At 33.6% G+C, this 14,878-nt stretch overlaps 2 protein-coding genes across 2 annotated transcripts; both read right to left on the reverse strand.

The window, feature by feature from the left end:
* Positions 1–88: 88 nt before the first annotated feature.
* LOC117932223 (AT-hook motif nuclear-localized protein 5) lies at positions 89–7,252 on the reverse strand. The gene is made up of 5 exons (XM_034853352.1): positions 6,138–7,252; positions 5,232–5,299; positions 4,717–4,848; positions 1,133–1,294; positions 89–696 (listed from the first exon to the last, which is right to left on the reverse strand). The coding sequence occupies exons 1-5, from the start codon at positions 6,586–6,588 to the stop codon at positions 469–471; spliced, it is 1,041 nt and encodes a 346-aa protein (XP_034709243.1). The 5' UTR covers positions 6,589–7,252; the 3' UTR covers positions 89–468.
* A 1,041-nt stretch (positions 7,253–8,293) lies between these two features.
* On the reverse strand, positions 8,294–14,861 carry LOC117906010. Its single transcript, XM_034818941.1, has 4 exons — positions 14,807–14,861; positions 12,118–12,488; positions 8,819–9,538; positions 8,294–8,619 (listed from the first exon to the last, which is right to left on the reverse strand). Exons 2-3 carry the CDS (start codon positions 12,305–12,307, stop codon positions 8,829–8,831), a joined length of 900 nt encoding a protein of 299 aa, XP_034674832.1. The 5' UTR covers positions 12,308–12,488; positions 14,807–14,861; the 3' UTR covers positions 8,294–8,619; positions 8,819–8,828.
* Between the last annotated feature and the right edge of the window lie 17 nt (positions 14,862–14,878).

Below are 14,878 nucleotides of genomic sequence, written 5' to 3' on the forward strand. Positions count from 1 at the left end.
TCAAAACGCCACCACATGAGACCCAGCATCAAGCAGCTTAGTTCAAAGATACACTTGAAGAAGTGGCATAAATAGAGTAAAAGCTTGCTTCAAAGGAATGATATAAGCGATTATTCAAGAGGAAATATAGGGAAATCACATTCAACTGCAATGAGAATTTCCAGAGACTAGGGTTACAACAGAATCTCAAAACCTAAAGTCAAGCACCCCCAATCATTTCATTTTGAAATTAAGTTCAAATTGAACATAAAATTAACTATGGTACCTTGTCCTCCCAACTACCAGAAAATTTTCTATATAGTTACCATTGTTACCCCAGAACCTAAAAATGATAACCTCTGTTACAAAATATGTTGGCACAAACTCTTTTATCTACCAGTGGGCAAACAAGTAGGGTTCAGAGTTACAGCATTGATTGATATACAACACGTATATACAGAAGTGCCGTGTCTAAATGCCATCAAATTGTCATCCACGTGTCAAGTCAATATCAGTGTGGGGGTTCCTCAGGTCTACCTGTCGTGAACTGGGCCACATGCCCATTGCTGAAATAGGTGCGAAATGTTGACCAAGAGGAACACTTGATGGAGCAGCCGACTCGCTTGGCTGAAGCCCAGAGTTTTGATCACCTTTAGGCTCATCCCCATTTTTGTTCTTTGTCTTAGAACCGCCATAAACAAAGCTACACGCTACCACCTGCAACAAGTGATAATTATCAAAAACTGGTGCTGTCTCTCGAAGCAGGGCTTCCCTGATATTCATATGACCCAAGTACCAACCACCAGTCTCCCACAACATTGATCAAGAATGCCAAAAAAGTCCCCTCTCCCATGCAAAAAAACACAACCGCATGCCCACAAAATCATACACAAGCAATTTTTAAGGCCTAACTGCTTTACCATGAACAATTTTTCTTTTGGACACGACTAAAATTGACGGGGTCCAATGCAAAAATGTCTAGTTGATTGCAACAAGATATTAGCAGAAAAGGGTATGGTCCCAAATTGGAATCAAGCTCCAACAAGAACATTAGTTTGGAGATTTGAGAAATGGTGAATAGCAAATCAAATAGACAAAAAAAATTGATAACATTACCATCAAAAAGCACATGACGGAGGTGTTAAGAATATACCTGAACTGGACTTGCAGCTATAAGCATCCCTCCAACTCCACCCCCAATTACATGACCATCAGAACTACAAAGGGAAACACTTATACCACCGATTCGGTTGCGGGGGCCACCAGTTTCAGCAGGCAAATACGAACCTGATAAACATAAAATCTCGAAACGGCCCTAGACAGAAAGCCCAAGGGGTTCTCTCAGCAACAGAACATGGGAAGGCAAAACCGAGATAAAAGACTAAAAGTTTCTTCCATAATAGAAAAGAAATTCCATCAAGAATCAAATAAAATTTAGAGGACATCATTCACCATATCAGTATTGGCAACAATAATAACCTCTATCAAGACCAACTCAAACTCAAAAAGGAAATACACACTAATGCTTAACAATTAAATACAAAAAGGACAATCCAATACTTGAGATGAATAATGGTTGCAAAAGTGATTTCCTCATTTCATGGTGACTGTCTTTCAACCTGTGTTGTCTGGAGATCTCTTTTGAATTATAGTGTCATCATATGAGACGTTTCATTTTACAAGTAAGCAGAATTGTATTAATAAAGAAAAGTGCATATACAGGGGGAAGTATATAAAAGGAAGACCACTCAATAACATTTTCTTTAATGGGAGCTCTTAATAATCTAATTTTAGATGGATGATGAAACACAAAAATAACATAAGGCTTAGATTGTATTAATCCTTCAGTCAAGGATAAAAGCATCCTACTGGTTAGAAGTACCAAAACGAATCCAAAGCATGTCTAAGCTTTTCCAAATCAAACATCAGGATTGCATCTCGCATCCTAAGCTGATCTGAACAGCTCTTGGAAAAGGTGCCGCCCCCTGTTTTAGGAAGAAACATGAACCAAAAAAATTCCCAAACGCTTAACAGAGTAAATTGTTCACAATCTCCAGGAATGAGCATGTGAGTCAGTTATGCCACTCACAGCAGCTGTTAGACGCCCACAATGTGCTGTGAATCACCCCATATCTACTGAGGGTAATCTCTACTTTACTCCACTAACAGATAAACGCTTAATGTCATTTCATATCTGTTAAACTACTAATTTGACCCAAAAACTTAAGTTATTAGGTAATGAACCAACAATATATACCAAACCTAGCTTTCGGGTTAATTGATAATTAACATGGTATTAGAGCCCTTATATCAGGAGTTCATAAATTCAAACCTCACCACTTATTTATTTTCTGCATTTATTGAGCCTATGTGCAAGCCCAAACCAAGATGCCTTTCAGGCAGGATAGCAATGCTTTAGCCAAAGTTGGCTTGACACATATTGTTGGTTAATTACCTAACAGACTAGCTTTTGAGTCAAATTGATAGTTTAATAACATTAAACTACCCCAATTACTTATGGCACAAGGGAGTGAAGGAGGGTATCTCCAAGGATACAAGGTGCAAAAAAGATGGATTCAAATAACAAAATGCAAGAATACCTAAAATGCATGAGGGATAAACAATTAACCAAGTAAAACAAGAAACATCAATTAAGCATGCAGGAAACATGACAAGCTAAATGAGCATATTTATTAAAACAAATCTAGCATACATGAAACAACAGCAAACATAATCCTATAATTAGACTAGCATGCATGAGCTAATCAAAACTAGCCATATATGAAAATCAAAGAAAATAATAACAAGCTGAAAGGAAGATAGAGCCAAGGAGCATAATATAATAGCAAGCAAAATTGCATACTAGCCAGCATAATTAAAGCAGATAACACAAGATTACAAATAATTTAGAATATCAATGCAATGATTGAAAAACCAATAAAGCATGGCCTGTAAAAAGACAAAATGCACAAAGTGATACCAACCTTCTTAAGCATGGAAATAACTACATTGGTGCCATGAAATGAAGACATAGCAGTCAAAAAAAGTAATTTTTTTAATTTCTTTACAAAGAAAAGGAGAGGAATGTTTTAATTTTATTGTCCATGTGGGATGGCAACTCTCTCTTCTCACTGTAACCAGAGACACCCAACCCCGATATCTCATTATTATTAACCTGTTATTGGACTAGAGTCACTAGACCCACAGCAGAGAACTAAACCAAATAACTTAAAGCTGATTAGGTTGGATTTGTTCTCAAGTTGATCGGTCCCAACTTGCAACCTTACTTACAGCAATCCATCCCTTAAATCATCTGAAAGCCACCTTAAGAATCCTTGTTTCTACCTAAAGAGACCACAAGGTAAACACTTGGCCAAACTTTCACTCACCAAAATCGACCATTCTGCTTTCACCTTCATCATTGGGTAACAACAACCACCAGTATCATCAAAACCAGAAACCAATTGACCTGAACCATCTTTATTATCCCTGGAGCCATCATCTCTTCTTAGCCATCTTTGATTGTCTCAAGCGCCGTCACCTCTCCATTTATGCAAACTAGCCATAGAATGCAACCGTTCTCATTAAAAGCCTAACCCATTATTCTTTGTCACCCACAATTCCCCAGAGCCCCAATTTCTATTTAATCACATAATCAAAGTAGTCTTATTCATTAATTAATCCTCACAGCACCCATGGTAAATAACCATAGGTGGACCTATTGCTGATCCACTAACTTTGCTCCTGGACTAAAAGGAGATTCAAACTCAAGAGGCCCAGCTAAGCACAATAATCATTCACCCTCTACTCAAATCCTAAACTCAAGCACAACCTTGAACCAAAAATCCATTTCTCCTCAGAAAATTACAAACCCAAAAGGTCAACTCCAATTCCTAAATACTAACATAATCTGCAGACCCTAGCCTAAATCTAACCTTAAGGAGTCAACAAATTGAAATGAATCAACAGTTATCTAAGCCTGGTCTCAATTAAAACCCCTCAGACACTCCCCCTTTTAAATCATTCAAGTGGAACAAGCTATTCTATGGGGTTTTGTTTCATTTATGTCTTACAATAATCACATTTGTACACCTGAAGTTTAGTTGCATTTTAATCAGTTTTGTCATAACTCCATGCATACTTAGCCCGGTACCATATTAATCAGTTTTCTTATAATCTTACATATTCACAATTTACACATAGACATTGAAAAATGTGGTGGTACCTGGCCAGTAGTGTTAGCCTATAACATTCCTGGATTGTGGAATGACATAAACATGGCATCACTAGCCATGATCTACCAGAATGCATGGACAACAATTGCATTACGCTCATTTAGTTGTTTTTTTTTTTATAAACAAGCAGAGAAACTCTTGAAAGAGTACATATGAAAGGGAGCGCACGCTAAGTCTAGCTCAATTAGTTGTTAAACAGTATCAGTTCATTAAATATTACTAGTCTTTTTTTTTTATAAGTAAAAACAAAACATGTATTAAAAAGAGAAACAGCAAAAAAGCACCCCAAAGTACCATTAAATATTACCGGTTAATGCAAACGGAAACAACAGCGGCCTTCATGTACAAATTTCAGGACAAAAATTCTTAAGGATTCAGATAAGAGTTTCGCAGAGAAGGCAAGGCTTTATAACTTATTCTGAAAATACCAAGAGATTGTTGGGAAGGACGGGGGAGAGGCAGGAAAGAAACAAACAGAGAGAGAGAGATTAGGAGTTTCAACCTCATATGTAACAGTGCCACTGGAAGATGTAGGCTGACGTAAAGTTACTGCAGAGACCGTACCACTGGCTGACAAAATGCACAGAGCCCTTGGCCTTTGTTGTGAAAATGATAATATTCTTGTTGCAATGTCCTGAAAAAGAATGCAAACACAATCATATCAAAAGGCAATCATGCCTTTGAGCATGACATACAACATTTTTCTCTATAGGATTTATTTAGAAAACTTTATCAAAGCATGAAAGTTCATCAAACTATATAACTAGCAAATTTACATCAAGTTCTAGGCAGAGCCATTTCAGGGCTAGTAAAACTGAAGTTTTTAATCCTCAGTAGCAACATTCTCTTTTTTGCCCAACTTCCTATTAAAGCTTTTTTTTTTTTTTTTTAATACTGCTTACAAATCCATCCGGCATCAAGTTGTTTATGTCTTCATAAATCAACTCAATAACTCCAATATACACTCAATCTACACAATAAACTTACTGACCACAAATCAGTTGGTATATGGCATACCTCTCCAACCGCCATGCTGATGACATGTGGTGCAAAAGCTAGTCCAGCAGAACTGTTCATCCATTCACCTAGCAGAAACCAGTAACATTTAAAATCCAAAGTAAATGTATAATAAACAACATCCATTATATAAGGCACATATATATAAATATGTAAATACACACACACACATATATATAAGGCATCCCTCTTTCCTTTCCTGGTATCACCACTCTAAAGATCAAATGGAGACCACCAGAAATCTTTATAGCAAGCATGAAACAAGTTCTACTCAAGAAGTCATTGCAATTGACTTCTATTTGATCACCCAAGTTTGAAAACTTCTGAGTAGGTTTAGAACATGTTCATATTATTGCTTTTTGCTATAGCAAGCATGAATCATGTTCCACTCTAGAAGCCATTGCCATTGCCTTCCATATAATCACCTGAATCTCACAACCACTAATTAGTTTACGAAATAGTCATACTATTTCTTTGTGTTTCCACAACTACTGAGTAGGCTTACAAAATATTCGGATTATGCAGAATGTAAACACTCATGATTAACAATCTTAAACAATGGAATTTCAGAAGAATAACAAAACTGACCAGAGTTGGTCCCTGGAATATGAATGAAATCCAGTGAATAGGCGGATGATGGGTTGACAAAAATTATCAATACATGAAGAAAAATTAGCAACCAGAAGTAACATCATGGTACACATAGTATTGAATGGAATATAATTAATCAGTTCAAGCTGATGTTAGAATCCTGCATTGCCCCATGGACAATGTAGAATATGCATGATGCGTTATGACTATAGAACAACCACGAAAATAATTCTAGAGAACAGATATTCATATAATTAATTACCTAATTAATACTGGGACATACAAAACAAGGTTAGATTCAATAAGAAAAATTACCAAGAGTAGCCAATTGTTGCTTCCTTCCAGTACCAGGTGGCCGACCCCTACCCCGTTTCTGGGTCGGGGTAACCGACCCAGATCCAAGTGAAGGACGAGCAGACATGGGAGACAGTCCCAAAGACACATTCCCATCGGGACCATATTTCCGGGGTCTCCCTCTTTTCCTCTTTACGGGCTCAGCCGGTGGTACTCCAGAGGGCACAGCCATGTTAAACCCATGAGGAAAATTGGTCTGTGAATGATCTACTGAAAATGTCTGTCCAACGGAATTGTTTCTAACATTCGATTGAACTGGAATCCCAGGGTTTGATAAGGGCCTGAACCCAGGCGGTGCATGTAACCCCCCGGAGTGTATACCAGACCCAGACAATGAAGCAGACCCAACAACCCCTCTATGTATATAATATGGTGGTGACCCAGATAAGGCCATGGCTTCTCTTCCATCCATGCATTTACTAAGTAAAAATAGCCACTCCCAAAAAAAGAAAAGAAAAAAAATACCCTTATTCTCAAAGCCTCTCTAACCCTAAATCTACAAAAGAACCAATGAATCCATAAACCACCCTAAGGCAAAAACACAAAGAGAAATTCCAAACTAGGGTTTCAGAATACCTTTTCCTTAAATGTTAAACAAAGAAAATACTCCAGCTTGAGACCCCTCTATCTCAAACCCCAAACCGCAGGAGAACCAGAGACAGCCAGAAAACACACCTAATAGAAATTTCCAAAAACTAGGGTTTAACAAGGGTTTTGCTCTAAATGTGTAACAGCTTATAATGAAAAAAGAAACAAAAACAAAAACAGTCAAACCCAGACTACAATGGAGAACAAACCAATGCTGAAGCCCTAAAAACCGACGTTAGGTTCATCAAAAGAGAGCAGAAGAAAAAAAAAAGGAAAAACCCAGATGGGGAAATGGGAGTGGGAAGTGGAAGAGGTGTGAAAGAGGTGGGAAAAGGACAAAGAAGTGAATAGAAAAATGGGGAGGGCTTTTGAATTAAAGGTGGAAAAAGAGAAGTCCTCTTTCTTTATTGTTTGGGGAGTGAGTTTGGGGTTGGGGTGAGAGTTTCTGACTAGGGGAGAAAGGAGAGTATAATAGTAGCAGTACTCCAGAGTGATGCCATTGGAGGAGTGACAGTCCTATGTGTGCCCTACCAAACATGTCCTTATCAGTTTGCTATTTCTTAGGGCAGTGAGCCCACTTCTTTTTCTCCCTTTACATCTATACATATTGCACAAAGACTTTGCGATGAGTTTGCTTTAAGATGGAAACAGTGAGAGTGAGAGAGAGAAAAGCGTAGTGTCGTGGATTATGGCGAGAAGCAAACAAAATTCAAACAGCAAAAGAAAAAAGAAAAGGCAAAAAAAATATAAAGAAAAGAGACATTTTGCCGAACACGAGGGCAGGTGGCGTCATCCTACATCTATAAACGACGTCGTTTAGCCGAGAAATAGTTCTTGCCTTGGAAGTTGGGACTTGTGGATTCTCCCAAAGTTGGACTTTCATTCTATTCAGATAATGAAAGATAAAGATCAAACCTTTAACGGGCAGTTGAAAATCATCATCAAATTACATATCCTATATCAAAATAAATTAATTAATTAAATTAAATTAAAGTTCCCACTTTCAATTTATTTACATGCCCAGACTACTTTCAACTTCTCTCATGCCTAGACTACTTTCAACTTCTCTTTTGCCAACTTGGGTATGCTTCAAAAATTGGGTTTAAATTGAGTGCCAAGAGAGATTCTCAAATAGTTCTTGAAGGACAAATGAATCTGAATATTCTTCAAAATATTCTTTGCAATCTGTTGGGAGACCCCAAACAACTCCCCAATAATTCAAGACTATTGATTTGGTGCTTAATAAAAGCCTCGTGTGATTCGAGATCAAGATATAAAAAAATGAAATCAAGATAAAATAATAAGATTAGAGTAAGGTATAAAGCATAACTTCGAAAATGTATATGTGACATTTTTTGATTGGACCCGTTTTTGGATATGTACTAATTTGAGATGCTCCCACCACCAGTGTGCAATTTATTTGATGGTTGGTGACTCTGTCTAGAACCTCCTGTTCATCTATGAATACTTTGGGAAGCTATTCCATTATAAGAAAGACATTGGAATGAAGCTGTTATGGACAGCTAAAGTGGTAGGCAATATAAAGAATTTTTTCTTTTCAGAAAGGAGCCAACATGAGAAAACGGGTTTGAACATTCATATGTTACACAAACAAGCCTATTAATCCAACACAACTATACCAAACAAGAAGGGCTGAATTCTGCCACTCCTCGCCCATAGGCTGAAGGAGCATGATCCATATAGATTTGATTAGTAAGATTGGAGGAGCTCCACTCCAAAAATACCAAAAAATTTGCCTTCCTTCTTCAAAAGGTGGAGATTGATGCACTTCCATCCTTCAGGTAGGTGATGACTACAGCTCTAGCTCATCCATAGCTCTGCTTCCATACTCCATCTGCAAAAAGGTGAACAACTGGGGGTTTAATATCAACAGATTGAACGAAGCTTGGCCTACTCTTTCGTTATGAAAACTTGGAAGCAACCTATCTATGGTAGCAAGGAAATTATCCCTTATAGATTCTAAAGCAACCCATATTTGCAGAGGCAGTGAGTGTGTGTGTGTGTTGGAGATGCATAAAGGGAGAGGGCATTACAGAGGAAGATCTAAAGCAACCCATCAGTCAGACACTTGTGTTCGAAAAACTCGTATTTAGATGTAATGTTAGTGACGGTGATGTTCAGTATTTCCTCCTCCAATGTCTCTGATGCAAGCTGCCCTTCCAATTCTTGAATTTTAGATTGAATTTCCTCCATCTCAACCTTCTTCAACTCCAAAGCTTTCTTTATAGATTCCACCCTCTGCATGCTCTTTCTCTTTGAATCTTTGAGGTTCATCGAATTCACTGCCTGAACCAGTTCATCAAGTCGCTGATGAAGCCACTTTACATTCAAGTTCACGCGTTCAGCGTCTTTTACAGCAGAATAGAAGGATTTCAAGTGATGCTGTTTGAGCTCATTGAATTGGATGTTTTGAAGATCCTGAACAACCTTACATATGCCTTCTAAAACAGGCGTCCGCATGTAATCTGATTCGAGCTGGCAATCCTTTGCAACGTCGCCATGCTTGTTGATGATGGCTTGCAGTGTCATAGACAGGCTTGGATTCACGAAGTAAGAGCCTACTTTTACCGTCTTTGTGTCGTTGGCACAGTTGCTTCCACTCATATTTGAGATGTCATCAGAGGGATACACCTTCTTAAGAAAGGGCACATCCATGATCAGGCTTTGCTGTTGGATTGGGCTGCCACTACACCCATCTTCATGGCCACACGGAGAAACCAGATGATCGTTTCCCATTTCTACTTCTCTTTTGGCTGGAAGAGGAAGCAGAATAAGAAGAAAAAGAAGTTAGACTTGGCTACATTACATAGATATCAAAAAATACAATGGACTCAGAAGCAAACCCATGAAGGTTCAATCACCATATCAGATACAGCACTTAATCAGTTATAGAGTTCCTGTTTTGAGTTGCAGAGTAAAGGGGATTGGTACATGCTTTGTGTCCATGTTTCTTTAGGCTATGCTTGATCCCGGAAAATTTGAGGAATAATGCGACCCAAAGAAAATAGTGAGGAATTTGGAAGGAAAGAAAAATAAAAAATAAATTTAAAAGTAATAAATTATTTTTATATATTATTTCAAATTTATTTCACCTATTTTTATTTTTTGATGTAAAAATTAAATAATTTAAAAAGGTATAAGTTTTTAACTAATTTTAATTATATTTAATTTCCGTCAGTATTTTTTATTTGGTTCTCCAAAATTATTAAGGAAAAAAAAAATGCTAAAGTTATGTTTGGTTTTCAAATAATTTGAAGAAAATTGCAAGAGAAATAAAATATAGAAAAAAAGTATAAAGAAAATAAAAAATAGATTTAAAATCAATGAATTATTTTTATATGTTTCTTCAAATTCATTTTACTTATTTTCCTCTATTATACAAAAATTAAATAACTTTAAAATATATAAATTTTAAACTAATTTTAATATTTTTATTTTTTATTTTTTATAATGAAACCAAATATGATAAAATCATTTTCCTTAATAATTTTTTTTCTTTGGTAGTTTTTGAGAACCAAACATAACCTTAGAAAAATGATTTTTTCATATGTTGAGTTGTCATATAAAAAAAATACCAAAGAAAATCAAATATAATTAAAGCTAGTTAAAAACTTATATATTTTTAAATTATTTAATTTTTATATCAATAAGTTAAAATAAATAAAATGAGTTTAAAATAATAAATAAAAAATAATTTATTAACTTTTATTTTATTTTATTTTTTCTCCCCATATTCTTTCTCTTGCATTTTCTAGAACCAAACATATTCTAATATATATATTTATTTCTTTCCATAATACTTTTGAGAACCAATCATAACCTTATCAAATCAACCAAAATTGGAATTCCCTCTTCATATGAGAAGTTGAAAGATAAATAATTGGACATTAGTCTTTCTCGGTGTCTTATCGATGTCCTAAGTGGTCTAACTAAAAATTTATCATGTGTAAAAAGGAGGATGTCATGTTAAGGACCCTCAACAATTTTCAAAAAAACAATTTTAAAAAATATAAAAAGCGGTTATAATGCATGCGAAAAATACGAGGTTAGTTTTAAATCTATAAATTTGATAATGATGAGTTTGTGGTTGTTTAAATAAAAATATAATATTTGTTACACAAAATGGGAATGATTATGCTCGTAGATAGTAAAATAAATAAATAAATTTTCATAATTAAATAATAAAGGTTAATTATTCATTTTAATTAAAAAAGAAAACTAAGAAATAAAATATAATATAAATAATTATTTTGATAATTAAATAAATAAGTTAATATGCATTTGGATACATTTTCTATTTAGGGTCTATATAAAATACAACAATTCTTAGAAACTTACATTGAAAATGTAATGATTTTTAGAAACTAATTAAAAAAATTAGTATCTTAAATTTTAAAAATTTGGAAAGTAATTTTTAAGGATATAATATAAGTATATACTTTTTATACAAGAATTTTTACTTTTTATATAAAATTTTCTTCTTAAAAAAAAAACCAATGTATCCAAACAAGCTTTATCAATTTTACATTTTATAAAAAAAATATATTTTTAAAAAATTTGAAAAAATAATTTTTAAGGATATAAGATAAATTTATACTTATAATAGGATTTAAAAAAAAAAAAAAAAAAACAAGAAGTGTATCTAAGCATGCCTTATCGATTTTACATTTTATATAAAAATTTTTATATGATAGTTATCAATTTTAAGTCATTTTTTAATGAAATAAAAAGTAAATAGATTTAATATTCCTAAAAATTATGATCATAATATATATATATATATATATATCTTATTTACATTATCATGACCAAGCCATACCTTTCATGCAAACACAACACATATTTAATATTTTCCATGACATTCCCACTTGTCCCACTCATCACAAAATTTAAGTATCCTAATTCACTATACCAAGAAAACATGGGAAGATGTTAAAAGGTCATGTTTGGTTAGGGAGAAAGTGAGGAAAAATAAAGTATATGTTTAAATATAATAAATTATTTTTATATGTTATTTTAAATTTATTTTTATTAAAATTAAATAATTTTAAAATACTTATTTTTGGTTAATTTTAATTATATTTAGTTTATTTTTTTTGAGATAATCCAACCCCAACAATCATCAATTTTCTTTTCTTTATTTATAACGGCCAAACAGTACCCACCAATATTTATCGAACTGCCGGCAAAGCAAAGCAATTTTCATCCCATTTCCCTCGGTTTCCCCCTCTACCAAACCAAGAGAAAATGCAGGAATCAAAACCATCATTGTATGTATCAGAAAATCATCGAGCCCCTGAATGAAAGATGATAGAGACAGAAGAAAATTTACCCAACTTTTGCCTCCACCCAGACCCAACTGGCCGGCCTCTGCGCCGTTTCAGCGCCATCAACTGCAGCGGCTGAGACGCCATTCCCGAGGATTTGGAGCCATTCTTTTTGGGTCTGCCTCTCGGACTCTTCACCGGCTCTGCAGAGGGCTGGTCAGACTCCATTTCTGGACGCTGCGGAGAAGAAGGCATGGAGAAAGAAACGAGAATCTGGGTCAACCAGGACCGAGTACGGAACTCCAAACAGCAGTTGCAGATTGGTTGAACTTAAACCCAAGAAAAACCTTGGATTTCAGAGACCCAACACTCCCAAGAAAACTTGTCAGAAGAAATGATGAAGGTGTTTTCTTGAGCCCTTCAAAAACCCTGGATTCTGTTTGTCAGGAATGAAAATTCCGAAAAAAAATTAAGTATTTAGAGTGTGATTTACAATTTATTTTTAATATAATAAACTTCTTAACATGTAACTCAAACTTAGTTGATTTGGTTTTAATTTTCAAATCAAATTCAAATTAATAACTTTCCTTTTGATTCTCAGCAATTGATACCACATTAACTGAGTTACTTTTCAATCCAATATGTATTCAAAACTTTCCTCAATTTTTTTATTTCTTTCTTGTAATGTAGTTTGTAACGTATTTCGAAATATATATTTGGAGATTTTTTATTTTTTTTATTTATTTTTTTTATTTCTAGGTTCATCTAGTGCCCTGTAACAAATAAATTAAATTTTACCATAATAAAAACCCAAGATTCATACCTTTTTTTTTTCCACAAATTTTCTTAAGAAAATGGGGAAAAACCCTAAATTGTAAAAAAATTTGAGGATGAAATATAAAAATTCTTTGTTCGGCTATTTACTTCATTGACTAAATCAATAACACATCATGTAAAAAAAATTCACAAAGGGATCGTTTGAGGCTATGTGAGTATTTAGTAAAGCAATTTATCAAACTTGCTTAGCTTAGGCGTGATTGTTTGATGAAATACAATGAGAGATTATTGAAGTAATAAAATCTAAATATTTATTTTAAAAATACTTTTGCACTATGATCATACCTTATGAAGATGCAATTGAATTTATGGTTTGAAGATGACTAATTTCACAAAGGTTGAAATAAAGAGAAAATGAGGTAATCTTCAATGATTTTTTGATCCTTTCAAATCAATATCTTTTAGTTTTATTTATAATAGATTGTTATTTTAAACTAATTAGACATGTAATGAAACAATAGGTTGACATCACATGTATATGGACCAATTAAGCGATGTGTAATGAACCAATAAATTGATGTCACGTGTATGCAGACCAATGAGATGGTATCGTGTGCATACAACAATGAAATGATGTCATATGAAAATGAATTAATGTGAACATGTCATCCATATACGTGACAATGAGATGATGTCATATGAAAATGAATTAATATGAACATGTCATATATCAACGGGCGAATAAAATTGAATTAACTGTGTAAGAGAAAATGTGGGAATAATGACTTGAATTCCCTCCCAATCCAACTAAATAAACTTTACAATTCTTAGAACAATTATTCTATACATAGATAGTGGGAAAGGTCAAACCTACGAAAAAGATAATCCAACTCAATTATGGTCTTCCCTAATCTTACTTTCAACTCAATTATTATGATTCAATAAATTCTATTCTTATTTCTACATATTAAAAAACATAACAATGATGGAATTGGAAAGGGCCAAATGAAGTGGAAGTAGCTCACTTCAACATTTTAGGGCGTTTCTCAATTCACTCACATTCGGATCTGTTTACATCTACATAGGTTGAAAATGCTCTAAGTTTCAGTGTAGGGCATTAGTTAATTCAAGGATTAGGCAAGCAAGAGGGATGACAAAAGTTGTGACTAACAAAAAATGGAAGAAAGAAAATGATTAAGAAAGTGTGTAATAAACTCAAAAATTTAATATTTAGTGACTTAGAAGATAATTTATTATGAATTTTATTAACCTAAAATACTTTATTCTTATTTTTAAGTATTAAAGATATTTAGTAATAAAACCTAACAGTATGTTTGAGAGTTATTTTGATATGATAAAAAATGTTTACCATGACTTAGACGTATTTTTCTAAATAAATTTCAAAAATTTCTTTTAAAAATCTAAAAAAATGGCTTGAAGTGATTTATGTATTTTTTTAAACTTATTTTTTGTTATGTATTTTAATATTAAAACTATTCTCAAATACTTAATTGTTCTATATCAAAGTACTAAGGCTATGTTTTGTTCCTGAAAAATACTAAAAAATATATATATAATTGAAATCAATTGAAATTTATGCATTTTTAAATTAATTAATTTTTATATAGAAAAATTAAAACAAGTGAAATGGGTTTAAAGTAATATATAAAAATAATTTATTGAATTTAAATATATTATTTTTTCCTTCTATTTTTCCCTTTCGCATTTTCCTTCAAATTTTCCAGACCCAAACATAGCTTAATTGATTCTCCAGCTAAAGCACTATAGCTTAAAAACACTTTACATGAAAACCACTTTCAAATGGGCACTAAGCAATGAACTTGTGAAAAAGAAACAAATGAGAAAAGAGCAAATTTTTAGGATGAAAAGTTTATAAAAATGAAGTTAAAGAAGTTTGGACAATAAAGGCACTAAACTACCTCAAATTAAGAAAAAATATTTCTTTTTATATATCACCTTGGATTAATTTTGAAGGCGCCAAGGTGAAAAATGACATTATGTCTAGAGCAGAATGGTTCAATTCCATCC

Source organism: Vitis riparia, chromosome 2 (assembly GCF_004353265.1).
Source record: "Vitis riparia cultivar Riparia Gloire de Montpellier isolate 1030 chromosome 2, EGFV_Vit.rip_1.0, whole genome shotgun sequence".
Classification (NCBI taxonomy): Eukaryota; Viridiplantae; Streptophyta; class Magnoliopsida; order Vitales; family Vitaceae; genus Vitis; species Vitis riparia.